The 27,152-nt window shown below is 40.8% G+C and overlaps 1 protein-coding gene across 2 annotated transcripts in view; it reads left to right on the plus strand.

Moving 5' to 3' along the window:
• Nucleotides 1-27,152, plus strand: part of LOC139454237 (junctophilin-1-like) — a 104,098-nt gene that overhangs the window by 46,488 nt on the left and 30,458 nt on the right. For both annotated transcript variants that reach the window (XM_071235841.1, XM_071235842.1), the window contains one exon: nt 5,867-6,668. In XM_071235841.1, coding sequence (XP_071091942.1) covers nt 5,867-6,668 — 802 coding nt within the window. The remainder of the gene's footprint in view (nt 1-5,866; nt 6,669-27,152) is intronic.

The raw sequence follows: 27,152 nt of genomic DNA on the forward strand, positions 1-27,152 counted from the left end.
CTTTCAAATCCCACCTTATTTATCTGAAAACTATTATTGAACTAATTTTTCAATCCAGCATTTGATGATTACCTAATTACACAGAGACCGTGTCACAATTGGCACCAGTCACTATTACAGAAAACATGATTTTAGGGTAAATGTCGTGCAAGATAGAATCACTGATGGCAGTGTTTATTTGTATTTCACGCTGGCTTGTATTTCAGTCAACCAATGGGTGATCAAGAAAACGATTTCTCCGGAACTATCACTTTATCTCACACAAACGCTTATTCCCAAGGGGGTTGGTATTGGATGATATGAAAGATTTTGTGTCGCTTTTAACAATCTGGCATTACAAAGTGGACACTATTCAGGTATAAAGATACCTTTTCAACCCTACATCACAAGAAGTAACTGTTTTCTCGTCTCTCCGTGTCACAACACACGTACATCACATGTTGCGAGGTGTAGATGTTTAAACATTTAGATGCGACATATCAGGTGCCATATTACAAACTAATCTAAGTGAATGCATATAACAAGTCACATTGACAGCCCTTGCCTTCTCCGAGGTCCGCGCGTTGTAATCAATGCATGTCTGTATCGCCGCCATTGTTCAGATTACCACTGTCAGCTCGTACGGTTTGTAATATCTACCTGTCGTTGTTTGCTGCCCATGGGATCGATACGATATTTGTATAGTAGGGAACAATACCTAGGCTAGTCCTACCTTTAGTTTAACCGCAATCGATGGCTTTGGTTACAGGATATAGTTGCGACGAAGGAGAGGCCTGGTGTGTCTACAATCACTCCAGTCGCCCCTTTCATAATAAGCGAAGCGTGTGATATTACCAATCTACGTTTCCTCTGTGGAACTGGCCAATAGAAAGATTCCTGGTGAGGATACCCTTTCATCGTGGATGTTAGAGATGCTATTAACACATCGGGGAACAAATTACTTATACAAACAATATCCAATTTACCAATAAAGGACTGTTTGTAAATGGGTTTTGCGTTGATGCATTAAAGGCTGTATTATATAGGAACTAACGAGGTAGTTATGGGAACAAGCTGATACGGTAGTCATGGTCCACATTTGTCCGAAGGTAATAAATAACTGGCGTTTTTAAAATTTACGTTAAGATGAGAGTTAGGGGGTTCATGTTATTATTTTATTATTATTTAAAAAAAAAATTCTTTAGAGGTGAGGGAGGATCAGTTGTGTCTAAAACCATCAATAGTATATAATCATCCAAGTTGGAATTATTCCCATTCGCTGTATATTGCAGATGTGGAGTTGAGCAATGGTCCCTCACTCGCTAGGTACCACAAGAACATACACTAGATAGAGCCTCAAAAACCGCTGAGTTATGAGAATCTTTCGAAATTTCATCGTCTGTAAACCAGGAAGATCTGTTAGGAATCCAACATTTTTTTTATGAGGACTCCGATAGCAAGGAGTAATGTTAAAGAGAGAACAGTCACCTCTCGGAGAGCGTATGGATCCGTTGAATGAGTCTGTTACTATATCGACTGCTGACACACTGGGGCTCAGCGATTGGTCAACAGACAAAACTGTTGGACAGTCAATACAGTTTACGTCGAGAATATACCAACGGGCTACAGAAAGGAATACTTATGTGTGACCTATTTCGAGGCTGCTTATCGATGTTGTTATCGGCATTTGCTACAAAGAGCAGAGCCCAATCCTTGATCCTGGGTAGTCTCTTGTGTGGAAAGTGATGGCACAAGGCAGTTGGATCACAAAAGGAGACCGTTTTCAAGGAATCTGACCATCTTGAGTTGAGTGTCCTCAAACACTGCCACTGTATTGTTTAAACATTATTGACCTAATTTCCTGCACGTTTTACTCAAGCCAGCAGACGACTTCCGCTCCACGAACATTGACCTCTGTACGACCTTGACAATGGTACTAAGAGCAGACGACACATCGTCTTAAGGTCATACGTTAGCTTTAGCAAAATTAAACTTAATTGTCATCCGTTCGGAATGTTGGAGACTGATAAAGCGATTTTCAAATCAATAGCGTCAGCCCGACACGAGAAATCATCCCGTCTCACCGCCAAGGCGGTTTGCACCGAGCGTGCAATTATACTTCATTTTTCTCTTATTGATCCGCTAGTGAAAACAGTCTCATGTAAACAATCCTCCACTCTCAAGCCTCGAGCTAAGCCCTGAGGCTTCTCTCCCTGAAAACACAATGTAGTCAAATTCCTGGTCCTTTTACTATCGCCAAATGACCTACCCTGAGTAAATTCGATTCCATTATCATACTACTGGGTAATTTCAACAGCGGATGCTCGCGGTGCTCTTTGGATCGGAGACTCAAACCAAAATCAAGTTTGGAACACGAGGTGTTGTCAACAGGTCTTCGTGGACAGGTGACCTTCAGTCTGTTATCTTCAAGGTCACAGTTGCCGCATGTCGCTACTCTTGCGGCTCATTAGATGGTCGTGTTCAGAGGAGGAAAACATCCAAGGTTATGCACTTCAGTGAAGGACTTGACACGCGTTTGACAAGTGTAGAATAAACAGTGTGCAAAACGTGTGTTTTGCAGTAATAGCAAGATAGCATAACGATTTCAGCAACAGTATTGCACGCCAAGTGTGTTCGTTTGAGGTCGATAGTCAAATCCACGAATAATATTAAAACACAAGCCAGGCGAGTCGGGCAATCATTAAACAGCAGTGCTTCGTTGATGACAATGTAGTGATTGTACCCTATAAGATTATGAATTGAATTTACCGGACAGGATTTGTGTCACAGTAGCTTGAGACATGCCGTTGCCGAGTATCGCTGTGTTGTATATTTACAGATTTGGTTGTAACTCCGATAGTATCAGAAACATTACGCTCACGTGGACATGTAAATACTTTCTCCATTGTAACGTTCTTATGGAATCTGGACAATGGGCACCTGGTGGGTTGAGGGAGGAGCCGATAGGATCAGGACGGTTTACAGTGTCGGTACACTTGCCCAGGTCCCTAAGGCAATAAGTGTTAGTTTACATCATAATTTCTAAATAATATATGCAATAAGATCAAGTTGTCTCCATAAAAGACAGGAATCCTTAGATGCACTGTCCGCTAATCAAAACTTACCCATTATAAGAATAGAATAGTACAGCCTTGGAGCAAGTCTACAGTTTCGTCGGCGTCTATGCCCCACTGTCGTGCTGGTGGATTCCATTCTTTGGTTTGTCTTGTACTCCGCATCCTGCGGTGGCTTGTTTATTGTTCTAATACTTATGTAGACGACGCAGTGGGGAAAGGGAGTTTTCATATTGTGTTTCATTTGTAACCAAACTTCTAGATTGAATCCGTTCTTGTAGACACACCTGATAACCAGACGTAGATATACGTATGGTAGAACGAAGACTCTTTATTTATCGTTTATATTTAGGGAGGACATACCGGAAGACATTTCTGTTTGTTTGTTTGTTGTGTAATGCCGACATCAGCAATATTCCAGCTATACGACGGTAAATAATTGAGTTTGGACTAGACAATCCCGTGGTTGACGTCATGAGCATCCATCCACGCAATTTGGGTACGATGATATGCAGTCAACCAAATCGTATCTTACAAGCACAGATTTCTTGGGACCTATTCTAACCCGGAATCCCCACGGGTCTGTTCGATTTGCAATTGCCCACGATAGATATATAAATATAGAAACATATAAAATACAACCAAACACTCACTACCCACAGTATCAATACGAGCACGTATCCTATCCAACCCACATCGCCTGTCATGAGTTGGAGTGTAGTCCGCCATTCACCGTTATCTGTTTGTGAGACAATTGTAAACTAGCGTGACAAAGACCGTACAAGATTCTAGAGAGCAGTGATGCTAGAGGACAACCAACCAAGAGGGTGTCTGCTGCAGGTGCATATAATTTCCAAAAAACAATTCTTCTTAATAATCGTGTTACGTTCTAGTGTTCAAACGTATAACTTATGCCACAAGAACCAAGTTACAAACGTGAATTGCCCCGACAGCGTGTGCATCGTAAGATATCTATTTGCGTTCTCGTCATATGTTTTATACATTTAATAGTAATATTAATTTCCCGACCAAATTCACTTAATATGCAGAGAAAAGCAGCTTGAAGATATGAAGCCAAACAAACGTGCAACTGTCGACTTCAGTAGACTTATCTCAGCGTACAGCTAGGTATTTTACACAATAATGGAACAATCATCAGCCTGGCCCGTTAAAGAGTAACGACTTCTTGCAATAAACCATTTTCCATGACGGGTTATGAACGAAGGAAAGATATTCTTGGCTGACTTGTTCCTCGTGCATGTCCGTGATAAACCAGCCCCGAGGACACCCACGAGGATTTACCGATACCAGATAAACTGCCACTACGTATTCTTAATATGTCAAACTTAACATTTCCCATTATCCCGCAATGGTCGTCAGTGCAAGCAGTTTATGCATGTATCATTCCCAGGAATCTACGAGGTCGCGCAGTTATGTGGCTCCGAGAACGCTGGCTTTCTGCTTCAAAGACGTTGTGATTGGACGTCTGCCACGCCGCTAAATCTTTCCGTGAAGACAACGTCTAAGAATAATATTTGTATCGTGAATTGAAGACAGATCTTTGTGATAAGCAATTAAAATATCACGCGTTAGCAGTTTGAAAAATATACGTTCACTTATCAATTCAGATGTAACGCTCTATTTTTACGATTGTAATGCAAGAGTAGCAATTTCATAATGGTAATTTTTGAAGGTTTACACAATTTGCTATGTTGTGCCAAATATTACATTCGTGAAATGCAAGCGACACATTTAAATACTACACTCAGACTACCCTACACCTGCACACAACAAATATATCATGCATGAACGTAAACTATACACGTATTAAATATATATATATATATATATATATATATATATATATATATATATATATATATATATATATATATATATATATATACATACATCCACCCATACATATATATATATATATATTTTTTTTTTTTTGATTTATAGAGGAACCTTTGGGAATAATTAATTATATATTTATCGCTTTTCTCAAACTAAATCAATATATAACGGTAAAACATTTATCGTACATTAGCTATGAATGTAATGGGTTCTGTTAATTGAAAGTTTGGCATTAAGCTTGAGATGTGAAATCATCAACAAAAACTGAGCTCTGTATATATTTCAAACGTTCTTGTGTTTTGGGTACTATTCATCCCTGTCTCGATATGTGTGTTCCGAACATAATGATGATGGCTATTACGAATATTCATTTATAACGAAGTACGTTCTTGTATTAAAATTGATATTGACGTTGGAGTTGTGAATGTCTCTTGTTATACTTGGTATATAAATACGTCAGGATATAACTTCGATATATCCGGATTTGATTGTTATAACATTGGATTATACATTATATATATGTGTGTGTGTGGGGGGGGGGGGGGGGGTGGGGGGGGGGGTGTGTGCATGTGCAGGTGCGTGCGTGCGTGCGTGCACACACACATCCTCGATCACACAGTGTAATATCTCCATTCTGTTACGATAAATACCCCGAGCCTTTTCGAAACCACGGCCTCTTCGTTCTGTGTACCAACCCCACTCGATGATAAAAATAACCGTCCAATCGAAATTAAACTCACTGGGAGACAGAAACTCGGTGCGAACTGGAATATGGAAATAGTGACGTCACTTCCTATCCGAAACTTTAGTGACGAATAGGGCCAAGTATTCATCACAATAGAATGGAGATATAATTCACTGGATATTCGAGGACGTGCACACAGGTGCTGATGCAATTATTGTGTATTATCTGTGTATATGTGCTGGAGATTCATGTTTACCTGTCTTTGTTGAAGGCACCTATCAAGGCCAGTGGTTACGGGGAACACGTCACGGGTACGGCGTACGTCAGAGTGTTCCCTATGGATTAGCTTCCCACTACCGCCCTAATGCACTCCGAGCCTCCCTCACCTCCCTCCGGAGCGAGAACGAGGATGAACAAGTGGTCAAGAACAGGGATCGGAAGTTGGACGAAAGTCGAGGCGGGTTTGTTCTCAAAGCCAAGAGCGATGAAACCCCGCCTCAACGCCGGAAGTCCATCTTCGACAAACAGGGGCGGTCGAGTTTACGGAAAACGCTTATGTCCGGGCTGAAGTTAAAAAAGCAGAAAAGCACGGGGGACATAAACGACTCGCCAAAACGTCAAACAGGTTCTGTCAGAAGTACAATCAGCAACATTAGTCACGTGAGCGCTGACTCCACGCAGTCGGGCATGACGAATACTTCCATGTACACTGACAGCAACTTGAGTTTTGTGAGCCAGGACGACATTACCGACGTGAACGTCACGGAGATGTACATGGGCGAATGGAAGAATGACAAGCGATCTGGATTTGGGATTAGTGAACGATCAGACGGGTTGAAATACGAGGGTGAATGGTATAACAACAAAAAATATGGATACGGTGTTACTACGTTCAAGGATAATACCAAGGAGGAGGGGAAATATAAAAACAATGTTTTGATATCTTCGGGAAAGAAAAATAAATTATTCTTGATACGGACCTCCAAATTGCGAGAGCGTGTGGATAATGCAGTGTTATCTTCCCAGAGGGCGGCACAGATTGCCCTTCAGAAGGCTGACATTGCCATTACAAGGTAAGCCATGTTTACTTCTCGCACTCTTTTCACATCTCGGTTCAACTTGACGAACAATATGCAGTGATACTTAGAAAGGACTTGCACGGGAACATCATTCATCAATCACGCGTTATTTCAGAACAAGAGTGTCACGTTTCGGAAAAAAGAACGACGAATACTTCAGTAATCTACAGGCGACATCAGATATCTTGAAAGATGTGCATAGATCCTATGATAATGTTACAGAAATGAAGCGATGGCGCCTTAAGGGGCGTGAGCACCGTTTCACAAAGCGATCTTAACTGCACGATTGTCGTAATTCAGTGTATAAGTAGGGGAGATACGATCGTCTTAGCGCTAAGATCGCTTTATGTAACGGGGTCCTCAGTAGTGAAAGGGTAGCTTTAGTTTTGAAACTGTTCCATTTGAAACTGTTCCGTTTCTAAATACATCACAAACCTTCAGCATGGTTCCTTTTTCATTGTAAGAACTCTTGTGTTCCCGGGAAAAGCCGTAGGTTACGGAAAGATGCGAGTGGTGAGGATTACAGTAAGGCTGCCGATAGTCCCAAGTAGTCACGATCTGTTCAGACGGACGTTGGCCAAGTATACAAGATGAATTTTGAAACAACGCTGTGATTATCAGTCATATTCATATCGCCAGTGTTTCTCTGTGTCCTCAGCGACATTAAGCCATGACAGGTTTCCGTTCGACAAAACATAGTTACGCATCAGATTGGGTCCTATATAACGGGGGCACGGGTGGCCCAGTCGACTAAAGCGCCGCAATTCGCTGTGTAGAGTTGGGCACCCAGAAACCTATAATGGTGGGTGCGAATCCCGGTTCGCCCTGATTTTGTTTGTAGATCTGTCAGCGCCATACCCGTGCTCATGGGTTTCACCAAAGTGGTAACGTCTGAGATGTGCATCACTTCGGGCTTTCTTCCAACAACAGCTGACACGCCTGATATAACTGGAATACTGTTCCAATCACTACTTTCTCACTACTTTATAACAGAGATACCAATCGCCATGTTACCCTGCTTTGTTCACATAGTTTTCCATTCTCCTTTAACTCTAGGTACTATGGGTCAAATATACATATAATACTCAAAACATGCTAAGGATTCCCCAATTCTCTCATACGACATGGCATGGCGGATTAACTATAGCAATATGAAAGAATCGGGTTGTCCTTAACTTATTTTCAGTAGAATAGAAAAACACATGCGTCCATTTACTGTATTTAGGTTCATATTATGTTAGATGTCCTGATCCACACGTTTCTGGCAAGAGTAAGTATGGTTTCTCAACTTTTAGCAATATTTCAGCAATGTCATGAGCTTCAGACAGTGTACCCATGTCGGGAATCGAACCTCGTTCTTCGGTGTGACGAGCGAACGCTTTGACCACTAGGCTACCCAACCGCTCTTTCTGACAACGTATAGGTTGCATACTGCAATAGATCTGTGAACTAGGTCTGTAGATCACTAATAAAACATGGTTGATACATGTCATCGTATCGCAAATGCGTAGGTCCGTGCTCATGATTGTCACTGGATTGTCTGGTCCAGACTTGATTATTTACAGGCAGTCTTATAGCGGGAATATTGCTGAGTGCGGCGTTAAGCAACACACACTCACTCACTAATAAGACAGCGTGAGGGACAAAATGTATTATTTTGGCGGGTTTGGCATTTACCATTGATGGCAGTAACAGGTTTAAACCGTTATGTGGATGCCACATCTCCCATCGCTCTGAGGATTCGTGTAGAACTGCAGGTAAATCTTCTTTTACGACAGAAAACAAGCCATTTTGAGACTGGTACGCTTCCTTTAACGTGTAGTTGCTGTGGCATCTGTAAAGAGACACATCCGGGTACTGAATTGAATATCCCGTGATGGATCATGGAATGTTAGTGCTTCAGGTGGCGTGATGAACGGGCACTTTGTGTCTATAGACAAGAGATGAGGTGAAATGGGGTTTAACGTCGCGTTCAAGATGATTGCACTTACATAGCGACGTGCATGCACGTGTGTGTGGCTGCTTGTACTAGTCCGGACAAATGTCGGGTTTATAGTGGGAGCCCAGTGAGATACCATACCAGTTTAACATAGATACCCTTCTCAGAAGTATACTGACACTGAACCGACCAGTTCTTGTTTCATCCCCTTAATGTCTGACTCCAGGCAGGATAACAACAAGTACCTTATTTTAACGTAATTTGATATGACGCGGCCGGGGAGCGAACCCCCCGACCTTCCGGTTTCCGGGCAGACGCTCCACCACGGAGGCATCGTCTTGAAATATACTGCAAGCGATGTTTCACTGCACTTCACTTTTCCCCATATTTTTTTCAATTTTATAAAAAAAAACATTCAGTGGGGCCACTAAAAAACTCAAAGGAGCGATGTTATGCATATAGCATTAAGCATTCGTGTATATTTGATGAGCAAAAAAAACCCGGTCATCCATTACCAAAAGGCGCAGTCTCGCCTGGGCAGTCCACTATAATATGACTGGAATGTGGCTAAAAGTGAAAAATAAAATCGCTCTCTTTTGTCCAGTTAAGTATTCAAAACAAATCCGTTACACCCAGGTCACGCATTGTCAAATATAAAGCATCTGCGACAGAGAATAATCAGTCTCAGTGTATATCTGCCGATCATTCCATTGGGCGCGAAAGATATAACAGTGGTGAAAATAACATGAATGGATCACTGAAAAGGAGGGATGACACTTGGCGTTCGCTAAAAGGATGAGTATGTCCTGCTCTACCGGTAGCATCAGCCAGCCTTATAGGTTAGTGGTCTTTTACTCGCGTACCCTTCCATGGCTTGGACTTCATGGCTGCTTTTGGTGACTTCGGGCTTTAATTCATGTTCAATCCAAGGAATCACTTCTGAAGAAGATTTTTCAATGGCTTCTTCCTACGTCCGCTACGGCTTGGCTTCCATGAGGTCGCAGTTCAATAACATACGCACAGGAAGTTTCTTCAATGGGCTACAAGTGAAGCACCATCTTGTTGGGGGATTGGTATCATAATCCTACTTCAAAACGTCCATATGTCGTTATCCAGATTATGATATTCTGGGCATCTTGATGGAACCGCGAGATTCCAGATTAATGGAGTTATTATATTTTAATGCTCCATTATTGATCGTGACAACTTACCGTATAAAACAATTGTTCACATAAAAAATTTATTAGAATTACATTATTCGTGAAGATGTATGAAACAATTCACACTCACCGCCATAAGTTAGTTAAATGCCTTGTTATGTTCCATAAATATTAATGAATAAATGCATTATTTCTTTCGTATTTCTATATTTACCGTTACTGAGCCCAACTGCTGATTTTACCGTTATGTAGCACAAGCACTTTATGACATTTAAAGGGTTCAGTGAAATATATTTTAAGCACAGCATGACTCTTAACAGGCATCGTGGTCATATCGGTACGGTTATAACTTCATTTATACTTAGTTCAAGTTTTGTAATGAGCGCCGCGTTCAGTCGATGAACGTAATGGATAACAAGCTATATAAGTAAATTCATTATGGCAAGAAATAGGATATGTAATTCGATATATTCTGGTACAACGGGATAAGACTATGTTTTAAACCCTCTGCTATTTTGTCTGACACAATAAGGCATGTGATTATTACATACACCTTTCAATATGTTGCGCCATTTATGTACAGCCGCTGAGAACGGTGAGGTTTTCTCGCGATCTAAACAGATGGTTTGAATACAAAATAAGCAGACTGCCAGTCGGGAGAACTAATTTGCGAATACCTGTACAAGAAAACAGTACACCATGGCGGTTAAAGATTCCATTGATGATAAATATATTGTTTTGAATGTATATTTACAATCCTAGTTATATATATATATTGTAGATAAGGATTAGGGTTTCAATATACCATGGTACCTGTATTGCAGACCGCGTACATTATAAGACCATCGCTTGATATGGATTATATTGACTTCTGCGTGTGTTCATTGCAAAACGAAATCTACATGTATGTGCACCTATATATGTCAAGTATTATTCGATAATGCAAATCATATAAATTATTGTGTATATTTGCCATATATATTAATAACGCTTTCTAGAAGGACGGTAAATGCAACATTCGTGTTAATGACCTGTCATATCAGTCCTGGAGTTCGGTTGTTTTGTGTGATGCTTTGTTCAGTTCTGTAATGCTCTGTTGCGTTCTGTGATGCTCTGTTATGTTCTGTGATGCACTGTTGCGTTCTGTGATGCACTGTTGCGTTCTGTGATGCTCTGTTATGTTCTGTGATGCACTGTTGCGTTCTGTGATGCACTGTTGCGTTCTGTGATGCACTGTGAACATACCATGTTCATGCTTTGCGTACTATCCAGGGAGTATAGCCGGTTAAGTGAATTCCTGATTTATGAATAATTTGGCATCTGGTGTATATCATTTGTTATTATCAAAGCAGTATTTGCATAAACGTATTCTGTGGATGTCTAAACGTGGGATAACCTTTCTACACCGTAATAGTAGTATTACAGATGGATATAGTTCCCATTTTATGTTAGAAATGTGGGAATCCGAGATGCAAAATCATATATTTTTGGTAAAAAAAAGTGGATCCTCCACAGAGTTTTACTTTTGATCTATCCTGAACATCAAGATGATACACTCTCATTATTTGACATGCCAACCACCACCATTTAATGTCAAACTGTATCGTTATGTCTTGTTGGTCATTTGCGTCCAGTATTCGTTTGAGCTCAGTGAGAAAACCAGTCAAAAGAATGCGGCATGCGCAGTAAAGACCAAGGTTATGTACACAGTAGAAAAAAACTACACGCGTTCTAAACGCTCAGGAAGTTTTTACAACTATACACGAACATTCGTGCGATATTTTCTTGATATATGTTTTTGTCTATTACATTCAGGCAGCATTCAAAGAATAGTTAATGCTGCACATCTCCGAAATTCTCGAAGCATGATTACCAAGAGCGCACCTGCATTTTAGACTTGCGCTGCCATACGCAATTATCTATATTTCCGCTCACCTTACCGTTATATGGTTTCTGGGTGTCATATAGTTCTGGTTTCTGGTTTAATGTGAAACCGATAGCAGTAAAAACAGAAACGGATGTATTGTTCCGCATCGTGTAGTTTGCGTCATCATCAACAGCTGGTGATTCATCGTTAACATAACTGGTATTGTGTATCTTCAATATACGAACGAATCCTGGGCCGTGAACGTGCTTGTACAACAGATATTGTTCATTCATCCACATATTTTTCACAAGTCTCATTTATTCATTACCCACGCATGACAGCTTCCTCTGTTTCTCTGATATATAACGCCTGTATATTGATAGATTATTTATTGCACAAACATTAAGCATAAAAACTGACAATATATCGTGGATAGTATAAATAACGTTTATATGGTAATCCGTGTGACTAGAAATGCGTTTTCTGTACTTTTATGTTATTTTGTAATTTATGTTATCGATTGCGTATAGCTGGCATAAAACCATGATCCTTGTATGTATGTGGCACTTGTATATACGTGTATCTTCAAGAGTGACACTTTTATAAGCAGTTCATTCAGCGACGGTGGACGTAGAAACATTGCACTAAACGTTATTACATCCTGCATTAGATAGATAGGGATTATATTCTTCAATGCCTACCACCCCGTCATACAAAAGATAGCAGTAACTGTAGACCGTATGTGGCATTTAGGGACAGGAATGGTGTTCTACTCGCGTTTGTATGAAGACCGGCATTACCCTACTGCACCGACCCACTGTCTGCCCTCACCATCTCATACACGCTTGCAGCCATAGTCACGATCTCTACGGAATGTTGCTGCCAAATATGGTTGCCATGGCGCTGTATGCCGTTTCCATGACTACCGCAGGTTCATGTTTTACGTATATTCTTCTTTCGGTTCGGTGATGGTGTCTGGATGGGTAGAATACAAAGGGCTTGTCAGCCGTACTCGAAATTATCCCGTGCTGCTCGGATGGCTGTAGGTTCGCGGAAACTGTTGTAAGCTTCTCCAATGTTCGTATTGGTACACGTAGGGTATACTTGTGGCCATTTGGGTCATCCTTAAGGTCAAGGTCGCTTGAAAATCGAGCAGAAGTGATTTTTAAATGCCATCTATTGTCGCAAATAACGACATTGCTTTACTGAACGCTAAATACACGCGGGGGAGAGTAACCATTAAATACTCATGGAATAGATTAAGTTCAATGCATAGCTGACACTTCATACACTGACGTTCAGTGTGTGTATTAGTAAGCCGGGATCATTCGACTGTTTGACCAATGCAATACATAGAGTGAGTGGTTGAATAATATTTTACGCCTCTGTCAGCAATAATCTAGCAAAATCGTGGAAAACTGTAAATAAGGCGACTAAACTTTTCCATATTCAATAGAAATCTCTGCTAAAAGCAGAGTCGATTGTACGATTCCAACTATATCATTAGCAAGTGTTTATAAATCACTATCAAATAGTGATGATTTCATGAGCGAAAACATGAGCGTGTCCCGCCCCATCGGTGGTACATGTCATAAACACATGCAAAGGCAAGTCAATTTTTCACCTGAAAAAAAACACGGGAACATGTGGTACAAGTCAAAATAGGGAATTTCATCGGCCATCATCTAATCTGGTACGGGCAAACCCCGTTTAATAGGATAAGAGTGAGTGAGTATGTTTTACGCCGCTTTTAGCAATATTCCAGCAATATCACGGCGGGGGACACCAGAAATGGGCTTCACACATTGTACCCATGTCGGTAATGGAACCCGGGTCTTCGGCGTGACGAGCGAACGCTTTAACCACTAGGCTACCCGACCGCCCCTAATAGGATAAGAAAAGCCATTGGGGTACGGTGATACAGACAGGGACGCCACCAACTGCTGGTGAAGATAACGACGATAGTGATGAAGAATAACCTGAAACCTGTTTACTGTTGTGTTAGAAACCATTGTAACAAACTCTACACTTAGTTCTTTCGGCAATAGTACAAGTACAGTTCATAGTATCACGGTGACCGTTGCGCCTTATACACCCGCAGTATGGTTAATATAATTTTACAAATCAGGATGTAACTACTTCGTTAAATTATGCTTCCTAGCAGAAAGTTTTTAAAAAACAACTATGACATTATTTTCCAAACCTATACAGGTTAAAAAGCTATTTCGAGGTCTGCCAACAGGACCAGAAGTGCGTCAAGGGTTTGTGGAGATGATGTAGAAAGTGATGAAACTGACACTGGTGCCCAGGGGGTGGTGCCCAGAAAATACAGCGGTGGCTTTTGCCGACTCCAGAATCGGAAGTCTTCCACCTTGATTATTATTAAGAGAGGCAACCATGTACTTATACAACTAGTTGTGTAAAGAGGCAAGCATGTTCTTTTCAGCTGGTTATATAAAGAGGCAAGCATGTTGTTGAAAGGCCCGTGTTCGTGACTTAAAATGGACCAAAAAAATATCTTCAGCGAGAAAAAGTGTATAGAACTTGAGTGAGGCTCAGCGGGGTCAGTAAATATGGCCGGATGCCTCGGCTTGAGCTGGGTTTTGGGTATGTGTTATGCTGCTCCAAGCAGTGGCATCACCAAAATATGATCATGCATATTTTGTTCTCAAAGGCACCAGAAAAAAGGTTTTATTGTAGTCCCTGTGTTACGTTTAATGCCTTCAATTGAAGTCCATGCATCCAGTTTAATACTGTTAATCGAAGCCCATGCATTAGGTTTAATACTGTTAATTGAAGACCATGCATTATGCTTAAATCGTTAATTGAAGTCCATGCATTAGGTTTGATGCCGTTATTGAACACGTGGTTCTGGTGAATGAAACGGTAATGTTTGCAAAGGAGAAATGTGAAGTGCATCCGTTGTTTGCATAGATACTTTCTATTGTACATTTGGGGATGAAAATGTAGGATGCAAGATTGAAGTTCTATCTTATTATATACAGTTTTGTACAAACATTTTTTTACACATGCAAGTTCCATGGATGTAGATTTTAACTCTTGGTAAAGAACTTGATGTTTGTTTGTTGTTTAACGCCGCACTCAGCAATGTTCCAGCTATATGACGGCGGTCTGTAAATAATCGAATCTGGACCAGACAAACCAGTGATTGACATCATGAGCATCGGCCTACGCAATTGGGATACGATGGCATGCATCAACCAAGTCAGCAAGCCTGACCACCCGATCCCATTAGTCTCCTCTTACGACAAGCATAGTCGCCTCTGAAGACAAACCTTGGTAGTTGAAGACCTATTCTAACCAGGCTCTTCACGGGTAGTAAAGAACGTTCACAGAGGTGGGGCTTGGATGTGGTTTTGGGGAGTGGGGGGTGGAGGGTGGAGTGGAGATTTATGTGTAGTATTATTCTACTACAACAGGGTTGTATTGAGTTGCAACAAACCTGGCCACCGGATGTAGGGTCCATGACTCAGTACAATGTGTGGGAGGCTGCAGACCACGGTGGGAGGGGGGTAGCGTTTTCTGGCAGAAAGGACGGGTTGGGGTGAGTATAAGAAGCAAGAGAGATACAGCGAGCTTTGAAATACCTTGGGATGCAAGGAATACGGTGAAATGACGGGGGGTGAGAGAGAGGGGTATGTGAAGGAAGAAACCAGCTTGCTCTCGGAACCTGGATAGGTTTCATTCATGAAAGGCCATATGGCCTTAGTAGCTCCTGGCAGTGTTACGCAGACGTGGTGTGGCAATGAATCAGTCTCTCGCCTTGCCGGGCGCGTGGCACCTCTCACTACCTGAGCGTTTTTAGGTGGGCGAAAGCTTGAGAGGGTCCAACACCCATGAAAGACCCTACCTCGGCCAAAAACCGAGAGGAGGTCTACCAGTCCAGACCCTAATTCAGCCGATCTCACGCAGGATCTTGTCGTTATTAGGGGGATGTGCAGGATAAGAAAAAATACTGTTTTCGCCATGTAGTCAGTTACCCATGTTGGTTGCAATAGTTACGCTGGTTGTGGTCGTTCGCTTCGATGACAAGTGGATATTCCCGAAACTATTGATACTTAAACTTTCCCAGACTATTGATAATAAAACTCTTTCCTCGAAAACATTGATAATAAAACTCTTTCTCCGAAAACATTGATAATAAAACTTTTTCTCCGAAAACATTGATAATAAAACTCTTTCCTCGAAAACATTGATAATAAAACTCTTTCTCCGAAGTTGATCGCGTTCCATTGATCAAGTATCCAATTCACATTCAATCCAAAGCACACCTGTCCGATATGGTACAGGTCTTCATTTAGTAGTGTTGTAACATTGTAAAGCTGTCTTCGATCCCAATTGCGTGGATCGATGCTCATGATATTAATCACTGGATTGTCTGGTCCAGACTCGGTTATTTACAGACCGCCGTCATATAGCCGAAATATTGCTGATTGCGGCGTTAAACAACCAACCAACATTGTTAAGCAGGATATCAAGATGGGTGAGTGAGTTACCTTTTATAGTCACATCGGCAGTATTTCAGTCATATCGTGACTAACAGGATGTAAATGAACTGGTGTTTAGACCACCGCTCGTCAACAGGGTTGATGAAACAGGCTCAAGGGATGGGCGGGGTGATTTCACGATCAATTCAGATACTAAACGGTCGTCAATTTGCATAGGTTCCAGTATGGACAAAAAAGAAGAAGTAAAAACTGAATTAAAAAAAACCGGATATAAATTCTGTTGATTGGATCTTTTGATGAATATCAGATATACTAGTCTCTCACACAGACCTTGAAACAAAATACCCTTACATGCTTAGTCTTGGTATTCTTTAGTTTCAGAAGAATGAACAGATTCTCTTGGCTGATTTCTATTATATTATAAGACAATTTCACAAAATATGACATTTTCATTTCAGAAACTAAATGTCAGTTTAGTCGTATAGATTGTATTATAACACTTTAACAGGTTCAACGTCTAGTATGTGTCTTTTAACGCACGTCCGTTATATAGGTTTGAAAGTGGATTAAATACTCCAGGATGTGCTATCGATTGAGAGAAATATGTCATGCCGGTAAACATGTTGGTGATAGTTGGATTTAAGTATGGTATTGATAACGTGAATAAGCTGATAGCAAAATACATTGGAAGCATTCCAAAAGCATACTAGATCGTATTGACCTTATTTTGTTGTATTTGTTGTAAACACGAGAGGAAGGGCTAAACCTTGCTACCATTTAACATTATAGGACTGAAATTCCTTTCTAAATTCGACTTTATAATGAATGGTGTTTGTCAGCTAATGTAAATATCACCCATTCATGTCAAATACATAGGTTAGAGGTAATTCCGTCTTACCCCGGAACGGAAATTATCGCTGTAGTTTAAAACAGCCGTCCCGCAAAACACACCAGCTACTCACGTGCAAGGCTGTAGGGGAAAATTATTTTCAAATCGTAGTAAAGAATCTCAGTGCGTTATGAGTTGCTGGATTTTATTTCCCCGAAGGCTGGAGAAACATATCGCTCTTACATTTCTGTTTGCAAATTGTAATTGCAATACAATCGTTGTTTAACTTGGCAAAGCAGTTGTTATGTTTCGCTGGGCCGGGAACATGCCTCCACGTGTGCGATTTCTACGATTAGCTGTTTAAAAGCGACATAAAGGTAGAGGCCATTTTGTCCGTGGTTCTGTCAGTCTTAGGAACTGAACACAATGTTATGTAGAGTGCATTTACAGAAATATACAGATACGGTAACATTTACTACGTCAAAGCCAACATTACTTCGCGGACTTTGGATCTTAAAAGATATTTTTGTCCGTGTGAAAAAATTGAAATCACGAAACTATTTAGAGGTGAATACTGACATGTGTGTCGCTGAGTGAAACATGTTTTCAAAGACAACAGCCTGTGATGCATCAAGAAATGTCTTTTTGCTTCTGATTGCGATGTTCCAAACTTGACATGGTAAGCCGGCTGTCATCCAATCGGAGTGTACCATCTTGTATTACACAGACTCAACTTCCGGTAGGGCGATGCGCCAGGTCTAGCAGACAGAACGCTTATGCCTTGAGATACGTTTCACCATGACAGGGTGTCGACGGAATAAAGAAGTTTACATTGTGGAAAGAAATGATGCTGACAGATTAGATCATAGATTGTTTCATATATGTAATGTTTCTGAGGTTGGCTACAAGTATTTGCGTGACGTTGTCGTACACATTGTGGTAAGATTTCCGCCCACAACCCCCTCCCTTCAAAAGTTATATGTATGCATTACCGCTCAATCCTTTTAATCATATATATTTTTAAGGGGGGAGACGAGTGGAAGTTTGACCTAACCTAAAACCTCTCTAATACAGATTTGAGCGGTTAACTGTAAATGGGACTGTTTGTTTGTCTTTTTGCTGTTTAACACCGCACTCGGCAATATCCAGCCATATGACGGTGGTCTCTAAATAATCGAGTCTGGACCAGACAAACCAGTGATTGATATCATCAGCATCGATCCATGCAATTGGAATACGATGACATGCATCAACCAAGTCAGGGAGCCTTACCACCCGATCCCGATTGCGATTCAACCCTAGACCTTTACGGGTCTGAATGCGAATTAAATATGGTATGCAAAGATAGACAAAACATCACGAACCTACTAACATAGCTGCATTTTGTGTATTGACAAACCAAAATTTTCTGGGATGAGTGATAATTCTTCTTGGTGAAGATTTCAAAACAATCTTCCCCATGTATAGTATACAGTTGTTATACTTGTTATTTTGATGTTATTCTTACTTATTTCCTGTGTCATAACCATTCATTGTACAGGGATTCATACAGGATTGTAAACTAAGTGCCCTTGTGCAAATTGTGATTTTTCGGGGGGATTTTCATAGGTATTTTAACAATGTATTTTCATATTAAATTAAATACAGTAATGTAAATCTAACTAGTAAAGCCTATTACTCTATTTTGATCCTGTTATCCATGAAATACTAGTAACCAGTACAAAGCCATAACATTCCTTATACTGTATTAGCACCAAGTGGAAATGGTTAATACCAATTTGGGACAATTATGGGCATTTGCTGTAGACTTGGGGCCGAATGGTCTAGATAAATCCTTGCTACAGGTTATTTGTTATGGCTTTATCAATAGATTTACTTGCTCGTACAACAAATTAATATGTCACTCGTAGAATGATCGGCCTGATGGGTGATTCAATAACACAATTCCCCTGTTTGATCAGATCTGCTGCCAACATGGAGTATGCATCTTGTATGGTGATGTACGAAGGAAGCCAGGTGGAGCTGTGTTAGGAAAGCCATGGCTTGTGCTGGATGATACAGCCATGTTTTAATAATGATCAGATTGCCTGGCATATTTCTGATCAGCCTCAGTTCACTTTTTGCAAGTTTACATGCAGTATTGCCACGGCAATTTCACCATTCTCGCATAAATGCATGTTGCGCAAGTCTGCCAGTAATGCCCCCTTATACAATACATTGTGGTGTAGCCATGAAATCAGGGTCTATAGATAGATCCTGATTTTGAATCTGTGCAGGACTTTGGATTAAACATTCTGGAATATGTACAGGGATCTTGATAGAGTCAGGAATGATGTGAAGTTTGCATCTATGAATGTGTGCCAGTATATCATATTTTAGGCAATAGCTAAACAAAATCTTGGTTATTTCCAACTTGAAGATAATCATGAAATTAGAGATTTTTGCTATGAAGAATGTTGATGGCATTAATATATTGCTGATGATATGAATACAATGCCCCTAGAAACAAGATTGTCTACTGGTCTGTTCTTCAATCCAAATGCCACCGGCTCCCGGCTTGTGTAGGCTTGCCCATGTGTTATGCATCTTGTGTTTGCTTGGAGTTTGTGTTCAAATTTTGAAGTAATATCTAATCCATAGAAGTGCAGCATGGAATATGTAGTGGTTCACTGGATGAGTGGAAGTGAATGTTGTTTAATGCCACAGTTGGCAATAATCACGGTGCAGTCGAACCCCAGTACCTCGAACCTAACAGGACAACTATAACATTTGAGATAACGAGGCACAATAGAGATATATTGAGGCGGTCAGGAGCGTAGTGTAGTTTCGAGATATCTGTATTTTCGAGATAATGAGGTTTTCGGTGTTCGAGATAATGTTTGTTTGTATATCAAGGGGCATGTGAATAAGTAATAACAGAAATAATCTTTCATTAATACACAGCACATCTTCAGCATCTGTGTACAACCAGATCGGTCTTTAGAAATATATGATTCTTGCCACACCTGGTATTGTGGACTAGGCTTTGAGACGTACATGTACCATGGAGGACACAGGTGTTCTGTGAACATCAATATTGCTGATCAGATGTGTGGGAGTGGAGTATGTGCTAAGTGCAGATGCATTAAATGATATTCTTATGTTTTTTTATTGAATTGGTGATAATGATGTCAAATAGAGTATAATTATCAAGGCCAATATATTACAGGTGTTTTTGAATAATTACTGGTTTGATGTGATCACATCTGAAAACTATTTTCGTGAAAGTAATAAAAGACACAATCAATCATCTTTCTTGAGCCTAATGGTATTGATACAATGATAACAGTAACAGTTTATCCCCCAGAGTGAGTGAGTGAGTATGGTTTTACGCCGCTTTTAGCAATATTCCAGCAATATCACATCAGAAATGGGCTTCACACATTGTACCCAAGTCGGGAATTAAACCTAGGTCTTTGGCATGACGAACGAACGCTTTAACCACTACGCTACCCAACCGCCCAATATGCCCTAGAAACTCCGGAGGCAAGCTTGGCCTGCCAAACTGGGTTACCATCTACTTCCTGTCCACGCTGCTGTTGCTTAATTCGCCCAACTTGTGACCTGTGTGCTCCACAAAGGACCATATGGTCACTTCTGTCAGTCTACTACAACATTTCTCAAAGTGCTCAACCCAAGGGTTAATGTAATGACCATCCATTGATTACCTGTGCCTATAAGAGTCTGAGTAAAACTTGATTTATGTTTATTGCCCTGCCATTAGATATTACAAACATTTGGTGACAGATGTGGACAGATCAAGTAGAAGGATCTGTCAAGCAGTAAAATGACTTGAGCTGGGTTCAGACCTGACATTTACCACTGACGATGGGAAGTGCCATTTTGATAAAGAAATGGTTATAATGCATTTTTGGAAGGTCACTTAGATATACTACTATACTCGCTGACTAAACAGTGGTGGTTCACTCATGAAGAAATACTAAACTAGATCAAGATTTGGGTCCCAAGCAGTATGAGTTATTGAAACCCTAAATAGATGTGGATGTGTCTTTATTTATTGTAAAGAACCTTAATCAGATCACATTAGAGTATAGGGTATGGACTGGTGAAAGGGAACACACTCTCAGCATATGATTACAACAGTCAGGAGTGTATATGTCAAGCTCGTCTCCTTGAATAGAGCCAGCACAATTCCAGTGTTCATGTTTAAGATATCCATGAAGATATGGGTGACAATAAGTCTTCAGCAACCCATGCTTGCAGTAAAAGGCAACCATGCTTGTCGCAAGAGGCGACTAACAGGATCAAGTGGTCAGGACTTGCTGACTTGGTTGATGCATGTCATTGTATCACAATTGCATAGATCAATGCTCATGATATCAATCACAGGATTGTCTGATCCAGACTTTATTATTTCCATACTGCCTTCATGTAGCTGGAATACTACTGATTCATTTCACCATCAGGTTTGTTTGGGGGGGGGGGGGGGGCAGTCTTCTAAGGTGCTGTATTTTACTGTGGAGAGTTACATCCCTTAGGCATGTCCTATTGCTATAATTGTCAAATCCAAGATTTGCCTGATTATGTTTCTTGGCTTCTCAGCACCATGCCCATGCTTGTGGGTTTCACCATAAATAAGTGTCAAAGACACGCATCATACAACAGTTTCTGGCAGTAGACCAAACTCACTCACTCACTTTTATGACTGAACATGCTGAGTAAGCAGAAATCATTATATGATTTATATGAGATGTGCAGTGCTGCAACTCACACATCTTGGCAACAGAAACTGCAAATCTAGATGTGTCAGCTGTTGATACTTTCAAGTATCTACCAATAAATTATAAATGGTGTATATTTCAAGAAATAACCAAAAAAATACATCTGGTTAATAGTTTCTTAAATTTCTCCCAGAAAATATTTCATCAATATATGCAGCCCTCATGTCATTTTCTTAGAATATAAAACAAAACAAAGGTATATCATGACTTCCTTGTAATTATTTATATGTATATCATATACATCTTGTCAATTTATGTCAGATCATGTGTAACTATTTGACAGATAGTAGCTTATCTATCACAAGACAGTATTTTTAGACAGCTAGAAAATGGGACTATAAGTCTGCCTCAGCATCACAATAGAAGCACTTGAAGATAAGAGAAGTGTGCCACCATGCTCTCACAGCTCCATATATCTCCCGTAAAGAGCCAACCTGCTCCTGGGCCCTCGTCCCTCGCTCCCTGTCACCTCTCCACCAGCTGCGCTCGGCCTCAACAATGCCTTGCATTCCTCCGAGTATGTTTTTGACCCAATTTATTGCTAATCAATACTTCTCCATCAGTGCGACTTGAGTCGGTTTGTAGACCATTGTTCCAGTGGTGGAAGCTTTCTTTACAGAGTGACGCCATCAGCTCCAGAGGAGTATCTGGTAGTCCACTGAAAACACATTAACGCTAATCGTTGGCCAATTGCAGTTTTCCATTTCATTTGGTGTGGATTGTTTTTGTGGCAGGGACGATGTCCCTGACCCACACTGGCTCCCAGCTGTTGCTGGCTATTGTAACGACACCTTGATGTAGCAGGCTGCAGCGATCAATATGTCGTGGTGGACGCTTGTCTGCTGACTGCTGAGGCTCATGATGCTGAGGTGCAAGCAGTTGCAGTGTTGGGAACATCTTTGTATCATGGTTACCCATGAAACCCTTGATTCTTGCTTAAGCAGAAGATCCAGAGTTTGATGATGATTAAAAAGATAAATTCCTTTAGTTTGAGATCCACCCATCTAAATCTTAAATGTGAAAATATTTAGATGCTCAAGAGAGTTTCGGTAAGAGAAACACATAAACACTGCCACTGAATAAATGTAATCAACATATTGCACAACAAACATGCCAGGAATGTGTTATGAACTGGCCCAGTCTTTCCTGTGTTCCAACCGCTAGGTAAGTGGGGATGTTCATTGTCAGAGAAACTATGATAATTGGAGCTCATTGGCTTGAACTGTAAAAACCCTTAATGTATATTTTTTGGGCTAGAGTCCCTGCTCAAAAGCCACAAATTGAGGGAATTAACTTTTTCATCTGACATGAAACTATTTAACTTTGTCAGCAGCATTGCTGTTTATCGTGTAGTATCCAGTAGGTGCCCAGTCCAGGTAAATTGGAATCCTTGGCACTGAGAAGGCAGATTGTGTTTGTTTCCCTGAAACAGTTAATTTGAGATTGCTGTCTTCAGATTTTGTAGCACAGGTGGGTGTAGGACTTGCAGATTCTGCATAAAGTGTTCTGTGCATAGGTGGATCCAGAGGAAGGGTCCAGGGGGTACGACTTTAGTGTGTCCTCACCAGGTTGATGCTACTTGTGTGTACAAATAGAAATCTTCATTTCTACTGGGTCTGCTGACAGAACTGTCACTCAAAGCATGGCCCTGGTCAGTTTCAATCCATACTGTGACCATGTGGCAAGCATTGCACCAGTAATTCCCAACAACCTTTGAACAAGGTGTTGGAGTGTTGGAGGTAAATAGGCCTGTGTGTATGTCGGCATTGTGATCATGACAGCAGTGGCTCCTCTGTATGGGGAGTCATATTGCCTGCTGAAACTACACTACCGACATTCGGACGTATTTGGACATCAGGGTGTAGTTGTAATACTGATAATTAAACAACCATCTTCAGAGTTTGGTCCCAAGGTGTTCAATCCTGTTTGTAACCAAATAGCTCTGTTATTGGGGTCCTGGTTGTGTTTTAGTGTTGGAGGTATCATGGGTCATTGCTAGCAGGGCACCTACTATTGAAATTGCAACCTTATATTTATATCTATGTGCTCCAAGGGCATGTAAAATATTATTCGACTTTATGTGTCGACACAACATTGATACCTACGAGCTTTATTTACCATACTTTGCAGACCATTGCAGATTAATGGTTACCTTGACGTCACAATCAAATGACATCACTAATGTCTCTGCTACTGAAGCTGTTAGCAGTACTTTTTACACTTAAGACACTGCTTATTACTGTCTTCAAACTGAAAAATGTGGAAGAATGATATTGGATGATAAATAAAATCTCACTCTCATGTCTTTTGATATCAAATACATCAACTCTCGTTGATAAAAGTGGAAAAAATCCGAGACTTGCCGAGAGACACTGGTGAGATTCTATATATCACTAGTCTGTCATGTGTGATTCATGACACATGACACAGTCATCAGAGATTTGAGATTTAACTTATTTGGCTAACTTATTTGGTAGTTTGTGCATCTGTGTTTCAAGTCTGATAAATATATTTGACCAGGATGCAACTGGTTATGTCTGGTGCAACTAGCTTGTCATGTCAAGATACATCTGGTACCAGTTATTTCAAGTTCCTTAAGTTGAGCCTTGGATAGTGTTATATGAATAAATGAGTGAATGTTGTTTTTCAGTACTGCATCAAGGTTATGGCACCAAACTTAAATAAAATCCTTGTTGAATTTAATGTTCTTTAGAAATGAAGTCAAAGTCATCACCAATGTGATAGTGTCTATTGATCAACTAAGATACACATAGATTTGTTTCTGTGAACTTTTGTACATGACTATAAAAATGGTTGGCAGCTGACATTTTCCTCCCTCAACAATCAGTTATTGTACTACCATAGAGGAGACCTCGGATTACGATTCAAGGATAATGACTTTGAAATAACAGCAAGTAAATAGTTGGAGCAGCAGCATCATTCATGTCCAGACACTCAATGGTAGGGATAGAAGCTTCGTCTACATTGTACTGTCATGGATTCAATTCAAAGACTCTCTGTACAAGATTGTTTTTCTTACTGTTAATAGTACATGAACTTTTGGTCGTCAAGAAACTCGGCACAGTACTGAGCCTGTTTGATGAGGCTTGATGTGATTTTAGTTTTTTCACTCATCTCATTTAAGATGTAAACTGAGTGGAGTTTTATCGGATGAACTGTTGTTGGCTGGTTGTGTTTTGATAACTGCCAGTGCTGTTTAAGTTCTTCCTTGTAGTGTTTACAATCATCACATTGATTTGGCTGTTTGTGACCCATGTTTCTGTGTGCTGTTTAACTAAGTGAGAACTTGTCCCAGTCATCTGAGGCTACGATATCTCGCTGTGCAGAGTTGCACAACTGATTAACTAAGTGAGAACTTGTCCCTGTCATCTGAGATACAATATCTTGCTGTGGAGAGTTCCACAACTGTTTAACTAAGTGAGAACTTGTCCCTGTCATCTGAGATACAATATCTTGCTGTGGAGAGTTGCACAACTGTTTAGCTAAGTGAGAACTTGTCCCTGTCATCTGAGATACAATATCTTGCTGTGCAGAGTTGCACAACTGTTTAACTAAGCGAGAACTTGTCCCAGTCATCTGAGATACAATATCTCCCTGTGCAGAGTTGCGTCTTTTGGTCGTGCTGGAATCAGATGACTGATGGTTTGAATCACATGGGTCATGATTATCGTTTTTGGTTTGAAAGTTCCATTCCCAAATTTGTGGGTTTACGATTGAAGTAAACGTCCATGACCTTCAAACAATCTGGTCGTCGATACACTGAAGTTGACCTCGAATGCGAACATTGGTGACTTGATGTGTAACCATAGAGATCTAGGTAATTCTTGTCATTAAACAGTATATCACATGGCTAACCACAGGAGTGTGTCCGGTGCCTCTAGGATCAGGGTCTGTTGTACAATGTGCCACATTTATGGGTCTGGAGTGTGTCCGGTGCCTTGATCACTAGACTGATCACAACCCTCTAGGATCAGGGTGCGATGTACGATGTGCCATGTTTATAGGCCTGGAGTGTGTCTGGTGCCTTGATCACTAGATTGATCACAACCCTCTAGGATCAGGGTGCGATGTACAATGTGCCACGTTTATAGGCCTGGAGTGTTTCTGGTGCCTTGATCACTAGACTGATCACAACCCTCTAGGATCAGGGTGCGATGTACAATGTGCCACGTTTATGGGTCTGGAGTGTGTCCGGTGCCTTAATCACTAGACTGATCACAACCCTCTAGGATCAGGGTGCGATGTACAATGTGCCACGTTTATAGGCCTGGAGTGTGTTCATTGCCTTGATCACTAGACTGATCACAACCTTCTAGGATCAGGGTGCGATGTACAATGTGCCATGTTTTGGGGCCTGTGCCAAGAAGCATCCTCGCTCTGTGAGTCAGAGAAGACGAGTTAATTGCTGACTCGACAAATACTCATGACATACCAACGGCATACAGAATGTTTATTTATGTAGTGGAAACATGGCAACTTCATATGATCCCAGCAAGCTTGAAGAGAACATGCTACATGGGGATGTCCCACTAATAGATTGTGTAATTCTGGAGGTGGAGAGTAGGTGTGGTCTCTGACATTGGGGGGCGGTACTTGGGGAGGAAGGGGATGTGGTTCTAGCCAGGAAATGATTGATTACCACATGTGGCGAAGTTGTGTAACAGTCGTAATTAGGCGGCATTTGTTTCATTCTCAGGTGTTGATGGGGCAGAGTGCAAGTGGGTGAGATCAAACAGCAGGAAAGTGAGGTAGTCGATGTAATTAAGAGATGGCCATGAGTCAGAAGAAATCAGATTGTTCGAAAAAAATAGGATGGTAATTGTGAAATAGGGATAGCTGTGTTTCTGAGAAATGGTTTTACCATTGTGTTACCAAAGCCTTAGTGTAGAAATTGAATTTGAGTTTTTTTTAATAAATGCCTGAAGGTTAACTAAGCTTCAGAACATGGGAGTGAATATTTCAGCCAGCGGCAAGAAAAAGCGAAGCTATATTTTGTGAATACCTGTCGACAAAGATTAGTAAAATTACTGGTAATATATCACAGATTTGTGTTTGAAAATAGGGTGAAAACAAAGATGAGGCAATGACACAACAGTTAAAAGTTAGGCCGCCATACCAGGGACTGTGGGGACTTTGATACTTCTGCTCCCCAGACCCATGAAGATCTGGGGTAGAATAAGTCCTCAGCAACCCATGCTTGTTGTAAGAGGTGACTGATGGGATCGGACGGTCGCTGACTTGGTTTACGCATGTCATCATGTCCCAATTGCGTGGATCGATGCTAGTGATGTCAATCACTGGATTGTCTGGTCCAAACTCAATTATTTTTGCTGGAATATAACTTGGAGCAGTGTTAAACAACAAACAAACAAAACTTCTGCTACCCCAACAGGATTAACACCAACTCTTTAC

The sequence above is a fragment of the Haliotis cracherodii genome, unplaced genomic scaffold (genome assembly GCF_022045235.1).
Source record: "Haliotis cracherodii isolate W230 unplaced genomic scaffold, xgHalCrac1.p SCAF_10, whole genome shotgun sequence".
NCBI classification, from domain to species: domain Eukaryota; kingdom Metazoa; phylum Mollusca; class Gastropoda; order Lepetellida; family Haliotidae; genus Haliotis; species Haliotis cracherodii.